This window comes from Xiphophorus hellerii, chromosome 15 (genome assembly GCF_003331165.1).
Source record: "Xiphophorus hellerii strain 12219 chromosome 15, Xiphophorus_hellerii-4.1, whole genome shotgun sequence".
NCBI classification, from domain to species: domain Eukaryota; kingdom Metazoa; phylum Chordata; class Actinopteri; order Cyprinodontiformes; family Poeciliidae; genus Xiphophorus; species Xiphophorus hellerii.
Genome location: NC_045686.1, coordinates 189897 through 202704, shown reverse-complemented (window position 1 = coordinate 202704; position 12808 = coordinate 189897). Strand labels below are relative to the sequence as shown.

General features: G+C 50.2%; 1 protein-coding gene across 3 annotated transcripts; it reads right to left on the bottom strand.

Annotated features, from left to right (window-relative positions):
- Positions 1 to 162: 162 nt before the first annotated feature.
- LOC116734644 (multimerin-2-like) lies at positions 163 to 12757 on the bottom strand. 3 transcript variants are annotated; one of them, XM_032586154.1, is made up of 10 exons: positions 12546 to 12757; positions 8647 to 8766; positions 7705 to 7802; positions 6193 to 6381; positions 4010 to 4401; positions 3769 to 3918; positions 3227 to 3691; positions 2175 to 2511; positions 1093 to 1608; positions 163 to 1027 (listed from the first exon to the last, which is right to left on the bottom strand). In XM_032586154.1, the coding sequence occupies exons 1-10, from the start codon at positions 12722 to 12724 to the stop codon at positions 660 to 662; spliced, it is 2814 nt and encodes a 937-aa protein (XP_032442045.1). In that variant the 5' UTR covers positions 12725 to 12757; the 3' UTR covers positions 163 to 659. The 3 variants fall into 3 exon arrangements, with proteins under 3 accessions (XP_032442045.1, XP_032442042.1, XP_032442044.1); XM_032586151.1 differs by having other exon boundaries at positions 4001 to 4401; positions 12546 to 12756; XM_032586153.1 differs by having other exon boundaries at positions 4001 to 4398; positions 12546 to 12756.
- Positions 12758 to 12808: the final 51 nt, after the last annotated feature.

Genomic DNA, 12808 nt, shown 5'->3' with positions numbered 1-12808 from the left:
TTTTAATATAAAACATTCAGAAAATATTTACTCAAATATTAAATTAGCAAATTATTAACTTGGCTAAAAACAGATTTAAAAAAAAAACTTCTCAAGTTTGTTGCCGAGTTTAGACTAAAATATTTTCTAACCTAACAGATTTCTGTGTTTTATTGTGAAAGTTTTTTCTCTCTTTATCCAGGAGGCCCTGAAGGTCGCTATGGTGCGTTCATGGCCTGTAGGAAAAAGTTTGGAGGAATTTTTCTGCCATAATCTTGGAGCACAGATTTTCAGTCTGAAAGCAGAATTTCATGTCTTTTGTTCTCAAAACTTGTAACGCGGCGCAGGTTGCTACAATCAATGGCCGCCACACAGGCACACCTGCTAGAAGGAAACAAATGCACCCAGCACAACACTTTCATTCTATTGCTGAGAGGTTGCCAGGCGACTGTGCCACAAGGCATTTCAGAAGCGAGCAGAGACGAAGAAGTGATCACCAGGAGAAGTTTTGAGAAGAAAGACATGAAGTCCTGCTTTCAAAATGAAAATGTGTTCTCTTGGATTATGGCAGGAATATTCCTCCATAAGAAAGCATTTCCTCTGAAACGTTCCGTCCTTCGTCTCTAAGGTGCTAATGTCTGGAGGCTCCGCCCCCTGCAGCTGATTGGTGCGCAGCGCCCTCAGGTGGTTGGCTGCAGCAGCAGCACGGCCAGCAGGTTGCTCTCTGACTCCGCCCACTCCGCCCTCACCTGCAGCCTCACCTGCTCCCCCTGCTGCAGCATCAGGAGCCCCGACCCGCTCACAGGCCCCGCCCCCTTCACCTGCCGCTGCAGAAGCGTCACCGGAGCCCCGCCCCCTTCCTGGCCCCGCCTCAGCAGAATGTGGGCGGAGCCAGGCCTCAGGTCCAAGGTGAACATGAACAGGTAGAGTCCGTCCAGCGGTGCCGTGAAGAGTCTGGAGTCCTGACCCGGTCCAAACCTGACGGTTCTGTCCGATCCGCCCACAAACAGCACAGAGACACCTGATTGGCTGGATGGGATCAGCTCACCTGAGGAGGAAGGGTGATGATGAGGAGGTGAATTCTGATGCTGGTCTGATCAAGTTGTGACTCACCTGGTGACTCCCTCCGACTGCGCTGGCCGCCTCTTTCTCTTCCTCCTCCACCTCTTTCTCCTCCTCCTCCTCCTCTTCCTCCTCCTCCTCCTCCTTTTCTTCCTCCTCCTCCTCCTCCCCTCTTCCTGTCCCTCCTCTTCGTCAGCTCCAGCAGTCGGTCCAGCTGCAGCGTGTCTCCGGACGCCTCCAGCACCTCTGCGTTGCTGAAGACGTTCTTGAAGACCTTCAGGTGTTCCTCCAGGCCCCTCCGCAGCCAGAGCACCTCCACCTGCAGCGCCGCCTCCCGTCCTGCAGGGGGCGCCGCGCTGCTGCTACAGGAGCAGCTCCTCTCCTCCGCCCGGACCAGCCTCTGCTCCTGCTGCTCCACCTTCCTCTCCAGGTCTCGAAGGCTGTCTGCAGCTCCCCGCTCCGCCTGCGGGAGGCGCTGGTTCTCCCTGAGCGGAGCGCCGCTGTTCTCCCGGCGGCCAGCAGGGGGCCAGAGGGGCTGGTCAGCAGCGGGGATCTCCTCTCTGCTTCCTGGTTGTTAATGTTCACAAATATTCATTAATATTCTCTGAATTTAAACCTCAAAGCTTTTATATATGTATATCTATAATGCATAAAATAAACGGATCTGTTTGGATAACGCTGGATGAGAGTTCATAATGAAACCAAACTGTTTCCATGGAGATAATTTTTAATGCAAACAGATTAATCCATCACTAAATATTTCACTTTTATGATCAGTTGGATAAAAATCAAAATAATGTTTTTAAATTATTTACAATGTCTGCTGTTCTTTCAATCTACCGCCACTAGATGGCGCCAGTGATTCTCTGATGGTACTAATCGGTACCATAGAACTTCAACGGGCAGAACCTCCAAACGGATCAGAACTTTAATTTCCACTTCCTGTCAGAAAATCTGATAGAAATAAATATAATGGAAACAGATTCTGTCAGAAGTTCATTTGATCTGTTCATGTTTTTATTAAAATCATGAACCTTTGGGCTAAAAATAAAGTTTATGTAAACCAGCAGAGATCCGTCTGTCCTGGTCAGAACCTGCTCCAGGTGATTCCAGGTGATTCCAGGTGACCCTACCTGCTCCTGGCTCCTGTAGCTCCGCCTCCTCGCGGCTCCTCAGCTGCTCCTGCAGCCGGCGGAGCTGCTCCTGCAGGGCGGGGACGGAGTGGGCCTCCTGGTCCTGCAGGGGCCACTCCAGGAACTCTAGCACCTCCTCGCCCAGCAGCAGCTGCAGCACGTCGCTGTGCCGGATGGCGTCCTGCAGCAGCGACTGGAAGGACGTGGACAGCGTCTTCACCTGCTGGTCTAGCTGGACGTCCTCGTCCTGCAGCGCCGACACCGACCCGCTGAGCTGGGCCAGGCCGAGGTCCAAGGTTCTGGTTCTGTTCTGCTCCAAGGCCACGGACTGTTTCACCTGTAGGGGGAGCACCAGAGTTACCTTCAGTCTGTAGAACCTCTGGTTCTGATTCCGGTTCTCTGAAGTGTGTTGAAATTGTAATTTTCAGGACTTTTAAGGACCTGATAGTCCAGTAGACCCGGTTCTGTTGGGACCAAGAATTCAACATTTGATACAGTTTCTCTCTGGTCTCAGTCAAACCAACCTGTTCCCCTCCTGGCCTGTGGGGGCGCTGCACCAAAAACCACTGAAGGAAACGACACAAAAACCTCTGCAGACCCTGAAAGCAACTTCCTGTTTCACCAGATGGAAACCAGATGGAGGCGTCAGATTTTAGTGTTGGAGGATTTCTCTTTAGTCTTTGGCTAAAGACCAGGAGCCATTTCTGCTGCTAGCGCTAGGCTAACATGCTAGCTTTGGTTGCATTTACCAGAATACCCTGCGATGTAGTCCGCTTCCTGTTTTTCGAGCGGTCTCTGGTCCGCTTGGCGTTCATATATCAAACCAAACCACAGTTCACTTCAACTGAACCCAGACCGAGGTTTGGAGGACCAGAGGTCAGAGGTCAGCTAGCGTTCACACCCACCGGACCAAAGTTTATAAATAAGCGGACTGGAGATGTGTTGAAGCAGACTGAACATTGCTGGTAGAAATAATGCAGACTTAGTTGGAAGTAATGAAAATCATTTCCTGCAGTTCTATGATCAGAACCAGAACCTCTAAATGAACAAACCTGCTCCAGAGCCGCCTGCAGCACCTCCACCGCCGGCTCCCAGTCGCTGACTCCGCCCCAAGGAGCTCCACCCACCTCGCTGTTCTCCTCCAGTTCCAGCCTGTTCTGATTGGCCAGCTGGGTGACGTTGGCCACGCCTCTCTCCAGGCGAGTCACCGCAGCGTTCAGGTCGCCGCATCTGCAGTCTTTGGTCGGGTTGAGATTGTGGAAATCCTTGTACAGATTGTCCACGTCCTTGGTGTTCTCCCGCAGGTCCTTCTCGTAGCGCGTTAAGTTCACCACCAGCTGCTCCACCAGCTGCTCCACCGTCACCTTGGACTTCTCCACCTCCAGACCCGTCTCCATGAACAGAATCTGGCTTTTCCGCGCCGTCTGGTTGATCAGCTTCTCCAGATTCTTCAGCTGCAGCGCCATCTGCTGGCCGTCGGCTGAAGTGATATCCAGGTCCTCCGTCAGCTCCTCCACCTGCACAGAAACACACCTGGCCTCCAGTCGACGTGCTCAGCTCTGATTGGACCAGCTGCTGTCCTGATTGGACGAACCTTGATGGTGTTGTTGACCACCATGTTGTCCAGCCGTGTGATGGCGTCCCACAGGGCCGTGTTGTCAGCTGGGCGTTGGGAGGAGAGCTGGTGGTCCTCAGGGGTCCGGTCCCGGTCCAGCTTCATTCCAGCCTGTGTTGCGTTCAGGGCCTGCAGCCGGACATGGTTCAGAGATTTAAAGTGGTTGGAATAAAATGCTTCCTGATTGTGACCACTGATGGTAGTTTCTGACCTGCAGCACCTTCTGCTGCTGCTTCAGTTCCTGGTCCACCTCCAGCCTGAAGCTGCTGAGGTTGAGCTGCATCTCGTCGCGCTGGGAGTTCAGTCTGCTCTCCGTGTCGCTGCGCCATTCCTGGATCTGCCTGCGGACGTTCCCGATCTCCTGGAACATTCCGTCCAGTTTGGATTCCAGCTTCTCCTCGGCATCTTCCTCTTCCTGGGGCTCCACTCCCCGCCGGCTGACCTTCATCTCTGCCACGTCTTGAGATAGCGCCCCCACATGGTGGTGGAGGCGCTCCAGAGAGCGGTTGAAGCCCTCCAGAATGGGGTGCAGTTGGGACAGGACCAGCGCCATCATGTCGGGGACGGGGAGGGCTGCAGGGACGTCTGGGTAAGGCAGAACCACGCCCTCTACTGACAGACACACAGTTTAACACCATCAGCTCTGCAGAGACCAAACCGTTCAGGGCAGCAAACACAGCAGAACAACACAGGATCATCAGCATCAAGACAAATTCTGCTTCTGTTCTGGGTAAGAAAACAAACAGCAGAGATCCAAGGAGGGACCCCTGAGGAACACCGTCTGGTACTGAAGCTGAGGTACGAATCATTAGCTCCCTGATGAAATCACTCTAAACTCTTAATGTTTCTAGCAGACACTGATTAGTAGACATCAAGGTGATTGACACCATTCCTGAGGATTCGCTCAGAACTGAACCTCTGGTTAGCTTAGCTAACGGCACTTGAACACATGAAGCACTCTGACACTTTTGGTAAGAAGGAAATTCATGATGCTAAAAACATGAATCTCAGACAGACAGTAATCCATGGTGAAGGCTACTCTGCCATTTCCAAACATCTCCTGGATGAAGCATCACTGCAGAACACCAGGAGGCAGAGCGGGTACTGAGCGGTACGGTGCAGTCGTAGGTCCGTAGGACAAAGGTTCGGTCCGGTATGGAGGAGCTACTGGCGTCACACAATACCGTCCGTTGATTGGACGACAGAAACACATCACTGCTTGCAACAGGAAGAAAACATGGTTGGTGTTGAGTGACGCCACGTTTTGGGTTCAGTCAGAGTCCAGCTGCTCTCCTGAATCAACCAAACCGCGTTAGAAACGAGGCGCCGGTCCAGAAGGACCCGGGTTCTGCCAGGAGATCAATGGAAATGGAACAGAATGTTGGAATCTGGAAGATTTAAAGGATCTGCTGGTCCGGGCCAGCGCCGACCCAAAACAAACCTCCCAGTTCACGGACATGAAGACGATGAGACCAAACCTCAGGCTGGTTCTGGTCCAGGAGGGACCAGTGAAATACATTTGCATCCTTTCCGGGTCGGTTCTGGTAGGAGTTGAGGCCGACCCAGTCTGAGGTTCTGTTGATGTCAGAACCCAGATGTTTCTCTGTCTGCTGCATTAAAATAGAAGTAGATTCAGCTCTGACCCGTTTGGACCTGCTGGTTCTGACCGGAACCAGAGGCAGAGAGGTTTCTATCTAAAACCCGTCTGAGTCAGTCAGAACCAACAGAACCTTCTTCCTGTGGGAAGGTCCAAACCCGGTGCCTCATGTTTGCAGAGCAGCTTCTCACACCCACACGGGCCCAACCGGACCTCCCTGGGGACCGGTTCTGAAACTGACCCAGATCCATACCGGGCTCTCCCAGAACCGCCCTGCTGGGTCAGCTGTTGGACCAGTCAGACTGAAACCAGAACCTTCTGCAGAATCAGCTGCAGGTTAAACCACTGGGTTCTGGTTCTGGTTCTGGTTCTGCAGGATGGGAACCTCCAGCTGGTTCTGGAGCCAAATTTCTGGATCTTTCTCTTGCAAACATCAAGAACCAGAACCAGAACCGGTCCGACCATGGAATCAATTCTGTTGGTTCTGGTCCATTTGGTCCAGATCAGGGCCCGGTTCTCCTCCTCCAACACTTGCTGTGTTTCTCCCAGAGAGGTCAAAGGTCACGCTGCGACAGGAAACCTGCAGGCCTGAAAGAGGACCCAGACCAATTGGACCGAACCTGAACTCTGCAGGAGAACCAGAACCAGCAGAATGATGGTGGGCAAGCAGTAAGGTCAAAGGTCACAGAGGACATGTGGGAAACAGGAAGTGAGGGTGTGATGTCATCGGTGGTCATGTGACCAGGCAGCAGGAAATCCTCCATTCATCAGTTAAAACATTCCTCTGGTTCTGGTTCTGGTCTCACCCTGAGACCGGCTCAGAGGCGGCGGCCGGTTCTGGTTCTGGTTCTGGTGGTAAATCGGGTGGTGGCGGTGAGTGGGGGCGTTTCCTGGGTGGGCGGAGCCCTGCGGGTCGTAGGGGTCGGTGAAGGTCGTCTGATGGTCGTTCTGCTCCCGGTCCGGGTCGGCCCGGCGCTGAAGTCCAGCTGGGTCACCTGAAACAGAGCAGAGTTCTGCTTCATTAATGGGTTTGGGTCAGAACATCCCAGAAACGGGTCAACAGAACCGGACCGGACCGGGTTTCACCGTAAGACTGCAAACATCTCAACACTGATGAAATCAACAGGAAACCGACCAGAACCTCAACATCGTCCAAGAGAGGTTCTGGTTCTGGTTCTGGTTCCAGCGTGTTCTTCCTGCGGTTCCTCTCATTGTCTGCTGGGAGCTCGGCCCACAGGAAGCAGCTTGAATCAGAGGCATGGTGGGAGCGGACCCGACCGGAACCGCCCGGGCCGGACCCTGTGGAGGCGAGGCTGCTCTGCTTTGTTACGCTCTAAAGGTCAGAGGTCTAGTTTAGTGTTTGGTTCCCAGGGGGTAGAAATACTGCCGTAAACAACCGGACCCCTCAGAACCAGAACCAGAACACAGGTCCAGCCTGGAGGAGGAACCGGCTTCTGAGTTAAAGATGGCGGCAAAACAACAAACAACTAAAAACAAAAACATGGCGGCAGCTTTCTGAGTGAAGCTCAGAGCTCCAGCTGGTCACCGCTGGGCACGGCGGAGGCAGCATGGTGATGTGGGACTGGTCTGTCACTGGTCTGCCTCCAGGACCAAACTCCACCCGTCCAAGCTGCTCTGACTTTACATCAAACGCACCCAGCAGCTTCCTCTGACCTCATCAAGACGTTTCCTCCCATCTCTGCTCAGTGTGTGTGTGTGTGTGTGTGTGTGTGTGTGTGTGTGTGTGTGTGTGTGTGAAGGGGGGATGGAATGGGTCAGAACAACCCGACCCGGTTCTGAGAGGAAGCCGGCCTGATGGGTCCGACAGAAACGCTTCAGTTTCTGTTTCTCTGGAATTAAAATCTGACGTTTTATTAAATTCGCCTTTTATCCTTTTCTGGTCTTTATGTAAAACGTTGATCTGGTTCCTCCTGCAGTTTCGGTTTGGGTCGTGTTCTCAGTTTTCTCTGTTGCCTTTTATGTTTTTGAACTTTCACATCACAGGATTTGCTGCTGAACTGGTCGTCCAGTTAACCAGTTTCACAAATGGGACATTTTTATTTCTCGGTGGTTTTCCAGTCCAAGTTCAAAGAAACTTTATGAATGAAAATGTTTAGTTTTATTAAAGTCTCAGCAGCAGCAGGAGCCTCTGCTGTAATAAAGAATCATTTATTTGTTCTTTATCCTGGTTGTTGTTGAACCCGGATAAAGAACCGGACCCTTCTGCGCAGACACGGTTTTGCGTCACCAGAACCGTTTCTGGACCGGTTCCGTTCTGCTGTAGGTTTCTACGTTCATCATGAACTTTCTGATCTCACCTTCCTGGTCGCAGTTTGGACCTCCGTGACCCGGACAGCAGCGCCACACCAAGGTCGTGACCTCTTTCTGCTTCTGGCAGCCGGGCCGCAACCGGTACCTGAACAGAACCCTGATGTTAATTCTGGTTTACTCCCTCTTGAGGGGTTAAAGGTTAACTATTGTTTATATTATCAGGTTTGATTTGAGTTAAATTAATAATTGATCCTCCAACCAGCAGAGCTTTACCGGCTGGCACCGACCCAACAGAACCAGTCCTCAGAGGTTCTGGTCCATATTGTCATTGAACCGTTGTAGGGCTCATGGTTGAATGATCAGAACCTCCAGTCCACCAGAACCACAGAGGTTCTTTTGGACTGAGATCCAGAACCAGATCTGAGAGGTTCTGATCTTTGCCGTAAGGAACCCGGTTCTGCTGGGACCTGTCCACTGTGATCAGAACAGAACAGGTTCTGATGGGTCCAAAGAGAAGACTCCCCCAAACCATGATACCACCTCCTCCAGTCCGACCCATTGACCACAGTCAGGATGGATCCATGATGGTTCCACCAGGTTCTGACCCGACCAGTCACATTCCTCTCACACTCTGCCTGTGCTTTGTATCTTAGTTGTTTTATTTTTATATTTTAAATATGTAATACAGTTAAAAACTTTTTTTCTCCACTCTGCTGGCCCCTGATTGGCTGATTCTCTGTTGGTGTTAATAAGCGAGAGGACAGGCGTACCTAATAAAGTGGCCGGTGAGTTTATCCTGTTGCATGGAGAACGCACACACACACACACACACACCCACACCCACACACACACACACACACACACACACACACCCACACACACACACACACACACACACACACACACACACACACACACACACACACACACACACACACACACACACACACACACACACACACACACAGAGACTGGTAAAAGTGACTCACGTGGCCCTCTGGCAGCCAGGTGACTCGCGGGGACAGGGACTCTGGTTCTGGACGTGTCTCCATGTTTTACACTCTTCGGCCACCAGCTGCACACTCTTCCTCACGAAGGCGCACCAGTTCCTGAAACACACACACAGATAATGTACGGTTTGTTTCAGGATCTCTGGTTCTGTTCGGGACCATGTTCTGATCCGCTTCAGATTAAACTGATTAAGTCGTGTTTGTGTTTCTGCTCATTGAATCCAGGTTTTGCTCGAACTCTGTGATGTTTGAGGTTTTCCTCCTCCAGTTCGGCTCACAGCTTCAGCATCATCACATCTGAAGCTCTTTAATCTGTAGAACAGCCAGGAATGTTCTGTTGGTAACGATCAGAAGATTTAGTTCTTTATTTAGAAGCAGAGAAATGTCAAAAACTTCCTCTAGACGTTGGATCTGTTTGATCCGCTGAGATCCTGCAGGATCTTCTCAGATACGCCTCTCTTCATCTGCAGCTCCCATCATCATCATCTTCATCACGTTTAACAATCTGCAGCTGATATGAAATCAGTGAAGCTTTGTTAGATTTCTGTTGTCAGACTAAATCAGAGGTGATAAATCTGTTGAGGAACATCTGTGGCTCTGACTGCTGATGTGACCCAGCTGGGAGCGAAGCCTGCAGCTGATTGGTCACTGCGTCCGCTCTGTGTTTGGTTTGGATGTTTATTCTGGGGTTTCCTGACGAAACGCGCCTCATGTTTCCCAACCAGCTCAGTGTTTGTGGAAGTTCTCTGGCTCCTTTCTGGCTCCTGCTGAGCTGTTTTTAAACCCTGCAGGAGTTCAGATGTTGGCTGGGATTTATCTGGATCAGAAGTTCCTCAGATCCAGCCTGAAGGGAGCAGATGTTCTCCTGGTGAACCAACATGGCCGCCGTGAAGAGCTGAACCTGAACAGCAGACTCCAGATTCCTTCTGATCTGACCCGAGGCCCAGAAAACAGACACATTTCTGTCCCATTGTTCCAACATGTGGACAAATCGCTGAAACTCCTTTAGTCACTTCCTGTTGTGTCATTTCCTAATGAGTCACTTCCTGTGCAGAGCTGTGGGGGTCATGTTTCAACCTCAGAGAATCTGGCACTTCCTGAAAACTTTCCCTCACTTCATCTCTACGTTTCCCAGAGAGTTTATGGAGTTTTCCTGCAGCTCAGTGAGGAACACTGGGAACACTGGGAACACTGGGAACATGGAGCTGAATCAGGAATGAAGCCATCAGTTAAAGACGCAGGCCTCGTTCCCTGATGAAAGCCTTGTTGTGGTTCTGGTTCAGTGATGATCAGCCGGCAGGTTGCAGTGAAATGTGGAGTAAAAACTGAAGCTTGGTTCTGATTGGTGGATCCGTCTGATGACACAAATGTTTAATATCAGATCTTTCATCTGCTGCAGAGCAAACAGCAGCTCATGAGTTTTAGTTCAGTTTGGACCAAACCTCCTCCAACCTGTCAGAGTTGAACTTTAACACGCCTCTCTGCTGTTTCTGGCTGTTGCTGCATTCAGGCAGCGTTCACTGTAAAAACCTAATAAAGTTTAACCTGAAAGAGCAAGTCGTGGAAATCTCATTTTATGACTGACAGAAAATAAAATGATTAAATGTGGTTAACTGAACACATGACCTCTATCTTTAAAGACTTTGCCTGTTAATAACTTGATTTCTGATAATCAGATTGATTTGTTTCGACTCTAATGCTGCCTGGCTGCAGCATTTCGATTACGTTACCGTAAATGAGTCAACATGTTCTAATTAAATACATTTTCATTGGCATATGTCAACCCCACCCAGGAGAAGAGTTTGGCCGGTTGGGACGTGGCGTCCATGTTGGAGCAGAGGCAGCCATTTTCAGATTAATTAATCCCACACCTATCAATAGTTACAGTTCTTTGAACAACTAATTGTTAGTTTTTCCTCATTCCAGTTATAAATCACTAAAATCAATCTTTAGATCAGATCTCAGGCTTGTTATCTGATTATTGGTAAATCAGATACCAATAAATCCTGTTAAAGTTAGAGGGAACTTTAGCATTAATGTTGACACTGATGGAGTAAATGTATCTTTAGACTGACTGGCTTCACTCAGAGTTCGCAGTCCGACGCTCTCAGTCAGAAATCAGTCATTTCCCATAATGCTTTACAGTTTGATGATATTTTAATACTGAGTTTATTTCAACTGTTTTCCAAACCTGGGAGAAAACTGGGATGTAAAGTATGATGATTGAACTGAAACGGCTTTTTGGGTGAAGCGTCTCAAGATGGCGCTATGTGGAGGAACTGAACCAGGCTGGGAAGAAATAAGACCGGTTCTGTTGGGTTAAGAGGTGGAACATTGACCCGGTTCTGCTTTGAGCCCAGTTCTGTTGGGCCCAGGGTTGGATCAGAGGGTAACCTTTGAGCCTGGTTCTGCTTTGAGCCCGGTTCTGCTGGGATCAGAGGTGGAACAGCAGGAGATCTGCTCAGACCTGGAGTTGTCTCTCATAACTTGGACCAGAGATTTTCCGTGCGATCCCAGCTGATCTTACTGGGAAACTGGGAACGTTTCATCCCTCCCCGTCCATCTCCCTCCAGTCGGCAGCTCCTGCTCTGATTGCCAGGTTTTCTTGCGGCTCAGAGGGTCACTGAAGGTTAAAATCAACAGATTTATGAAAACTTTGGATTGTTTGAGGATGAATTTTGTCCTGCGGCTCATTTTTCATGTTGATATTTCAACACAAAAGCCTCCAGAGAGGAAGACCTCAGACTGAGAAGTGGCCTTCCTTTGGCTCTTTGGCCCTTTAAACCATTTCTCCTCCATGTTTCCTGTCTCCTCCTAACCCTCGTCTCTCTGACATAATGGCCGCTGGACGTTTGGTTTGCTGCGAGTCTCATCTCAGGTCAAGTCTGGTCCAAGTTCCTCCAGAACGTCACATTTTCTCTGCCATAAGAAAAATGTCAAACGTTTCTGATTCCATTTTATCAGAGCTCAACTACATGGTGACCTTTGACCTCTGAACCCCCCCCAGGAGATCAAACTGAAACTAAAAACACAGAAAACTGTTGAAGCCTGCTTCCCATTAGAACTCCCCATGAAGCCATTGGTGTGTGTGTGTGTGTGTGTGCGTGTGTGTGTGTGTGTGTGTGTGTGTGTGTGTGTGTGTTGGTGTGTGGGTGTGTGTGTGGGTGTGTGTGTGTTACTGTGTGTGTGTGTGTGTTACTGTGTGTGTGTTACTATGTGTGTGTGTTATCAAGACTCTACAGCAACCTGAAACAATAAGAGTCGCTGACATTAGCTAACTACTCCCTTTATCTTCAGACGGCCGGCTGGTGAAGGACCCCAGGCTGCCCTTAGTGCCCGTCTGAAATTACCTCACTCTGACCATAATTACCCGCCTACTTGCCCCCGCCTAACATGTTTATTAAAACATGTTGTCATTTTAGACAAACAGGGAAGGAAATACTCTGGATCTTTGGTGCGAATCCTGGACCAAACAATCAGACCGATCCGACTGCAGGGAATATGAGAGGTTCTGATGGGTCCAAAGAGATCATCCCAAACACCATGATACCACCTCTACCGGGCTGAACCGCAGGAAGAATCCCTGAGTCATGATGGTTCCACCAAGTTCTGACCCGACTGTCTGAAGGGTCGGGTCGGTGCTGCAGCAGAACCAACAGAACCGGCAGACAGGATCCGTTTCATGAGGCAAAAGAACCAAACAGAGAGAATGAATTTAAAGATGCACTAAATGTCTGCTAGAACCAAACAGAACCCAACAGAACCAAACAGAACCAATCAGAACTCAATATAAGGTCCACCTACATGACCCGGTTCTGGAGGTCCAACCAGCAGCAACAAAGCCTCTAAATCTGAGGCGGTTCTGGTCAGAAACTCACCCGGTTCTGACTGGAGAAATCCCAGTTCCTGCTGGCAGGAGGGTCTCTGTCACAAACCCTCCTCTTCCTCCTCTTCCTCCCTCCTCCTCTTCCTCCACCTCAGGGTCCCGCGCTCTCACCTCACAGTGAGCGCTTACCAGTAAACCCAGAACCAGCACCAGTTCTCCCACTGCCACCATGTCTGCTGGCCGTGTGAAGCCCGGCCAGAACCACAGCTGCTTTTAAAGAGGAGGAGGAGGAGGAGGAGGAGGAGGAGGAAGAGG

Bases quoted from the DNA above. Each gene is read 5' to 3' on its own strand.
- LOC116734644 (XM_032586151.1), bottom strand. From the start codon at position 12,724: ATGGTGGCAGTGGGAGAACTGGTGCTGGTTCTGGGTTTACTGGTAAGC. The intron at 8,767-12,545 runs GTGAGTTTCTGA...TGTGTGTTTCAG, and splicing joins ATTTCTCCAGTCAGAACCGG to GAACTGGTGCGCCTTCGTGA. The intron at 3,692-3,768 runs GTTCGTCCAATC...GTTTCTGTGCAG, and splicing joins TGGTCAACAACACCATCAAG to GTGGAGGAGCTGACGGAGGA.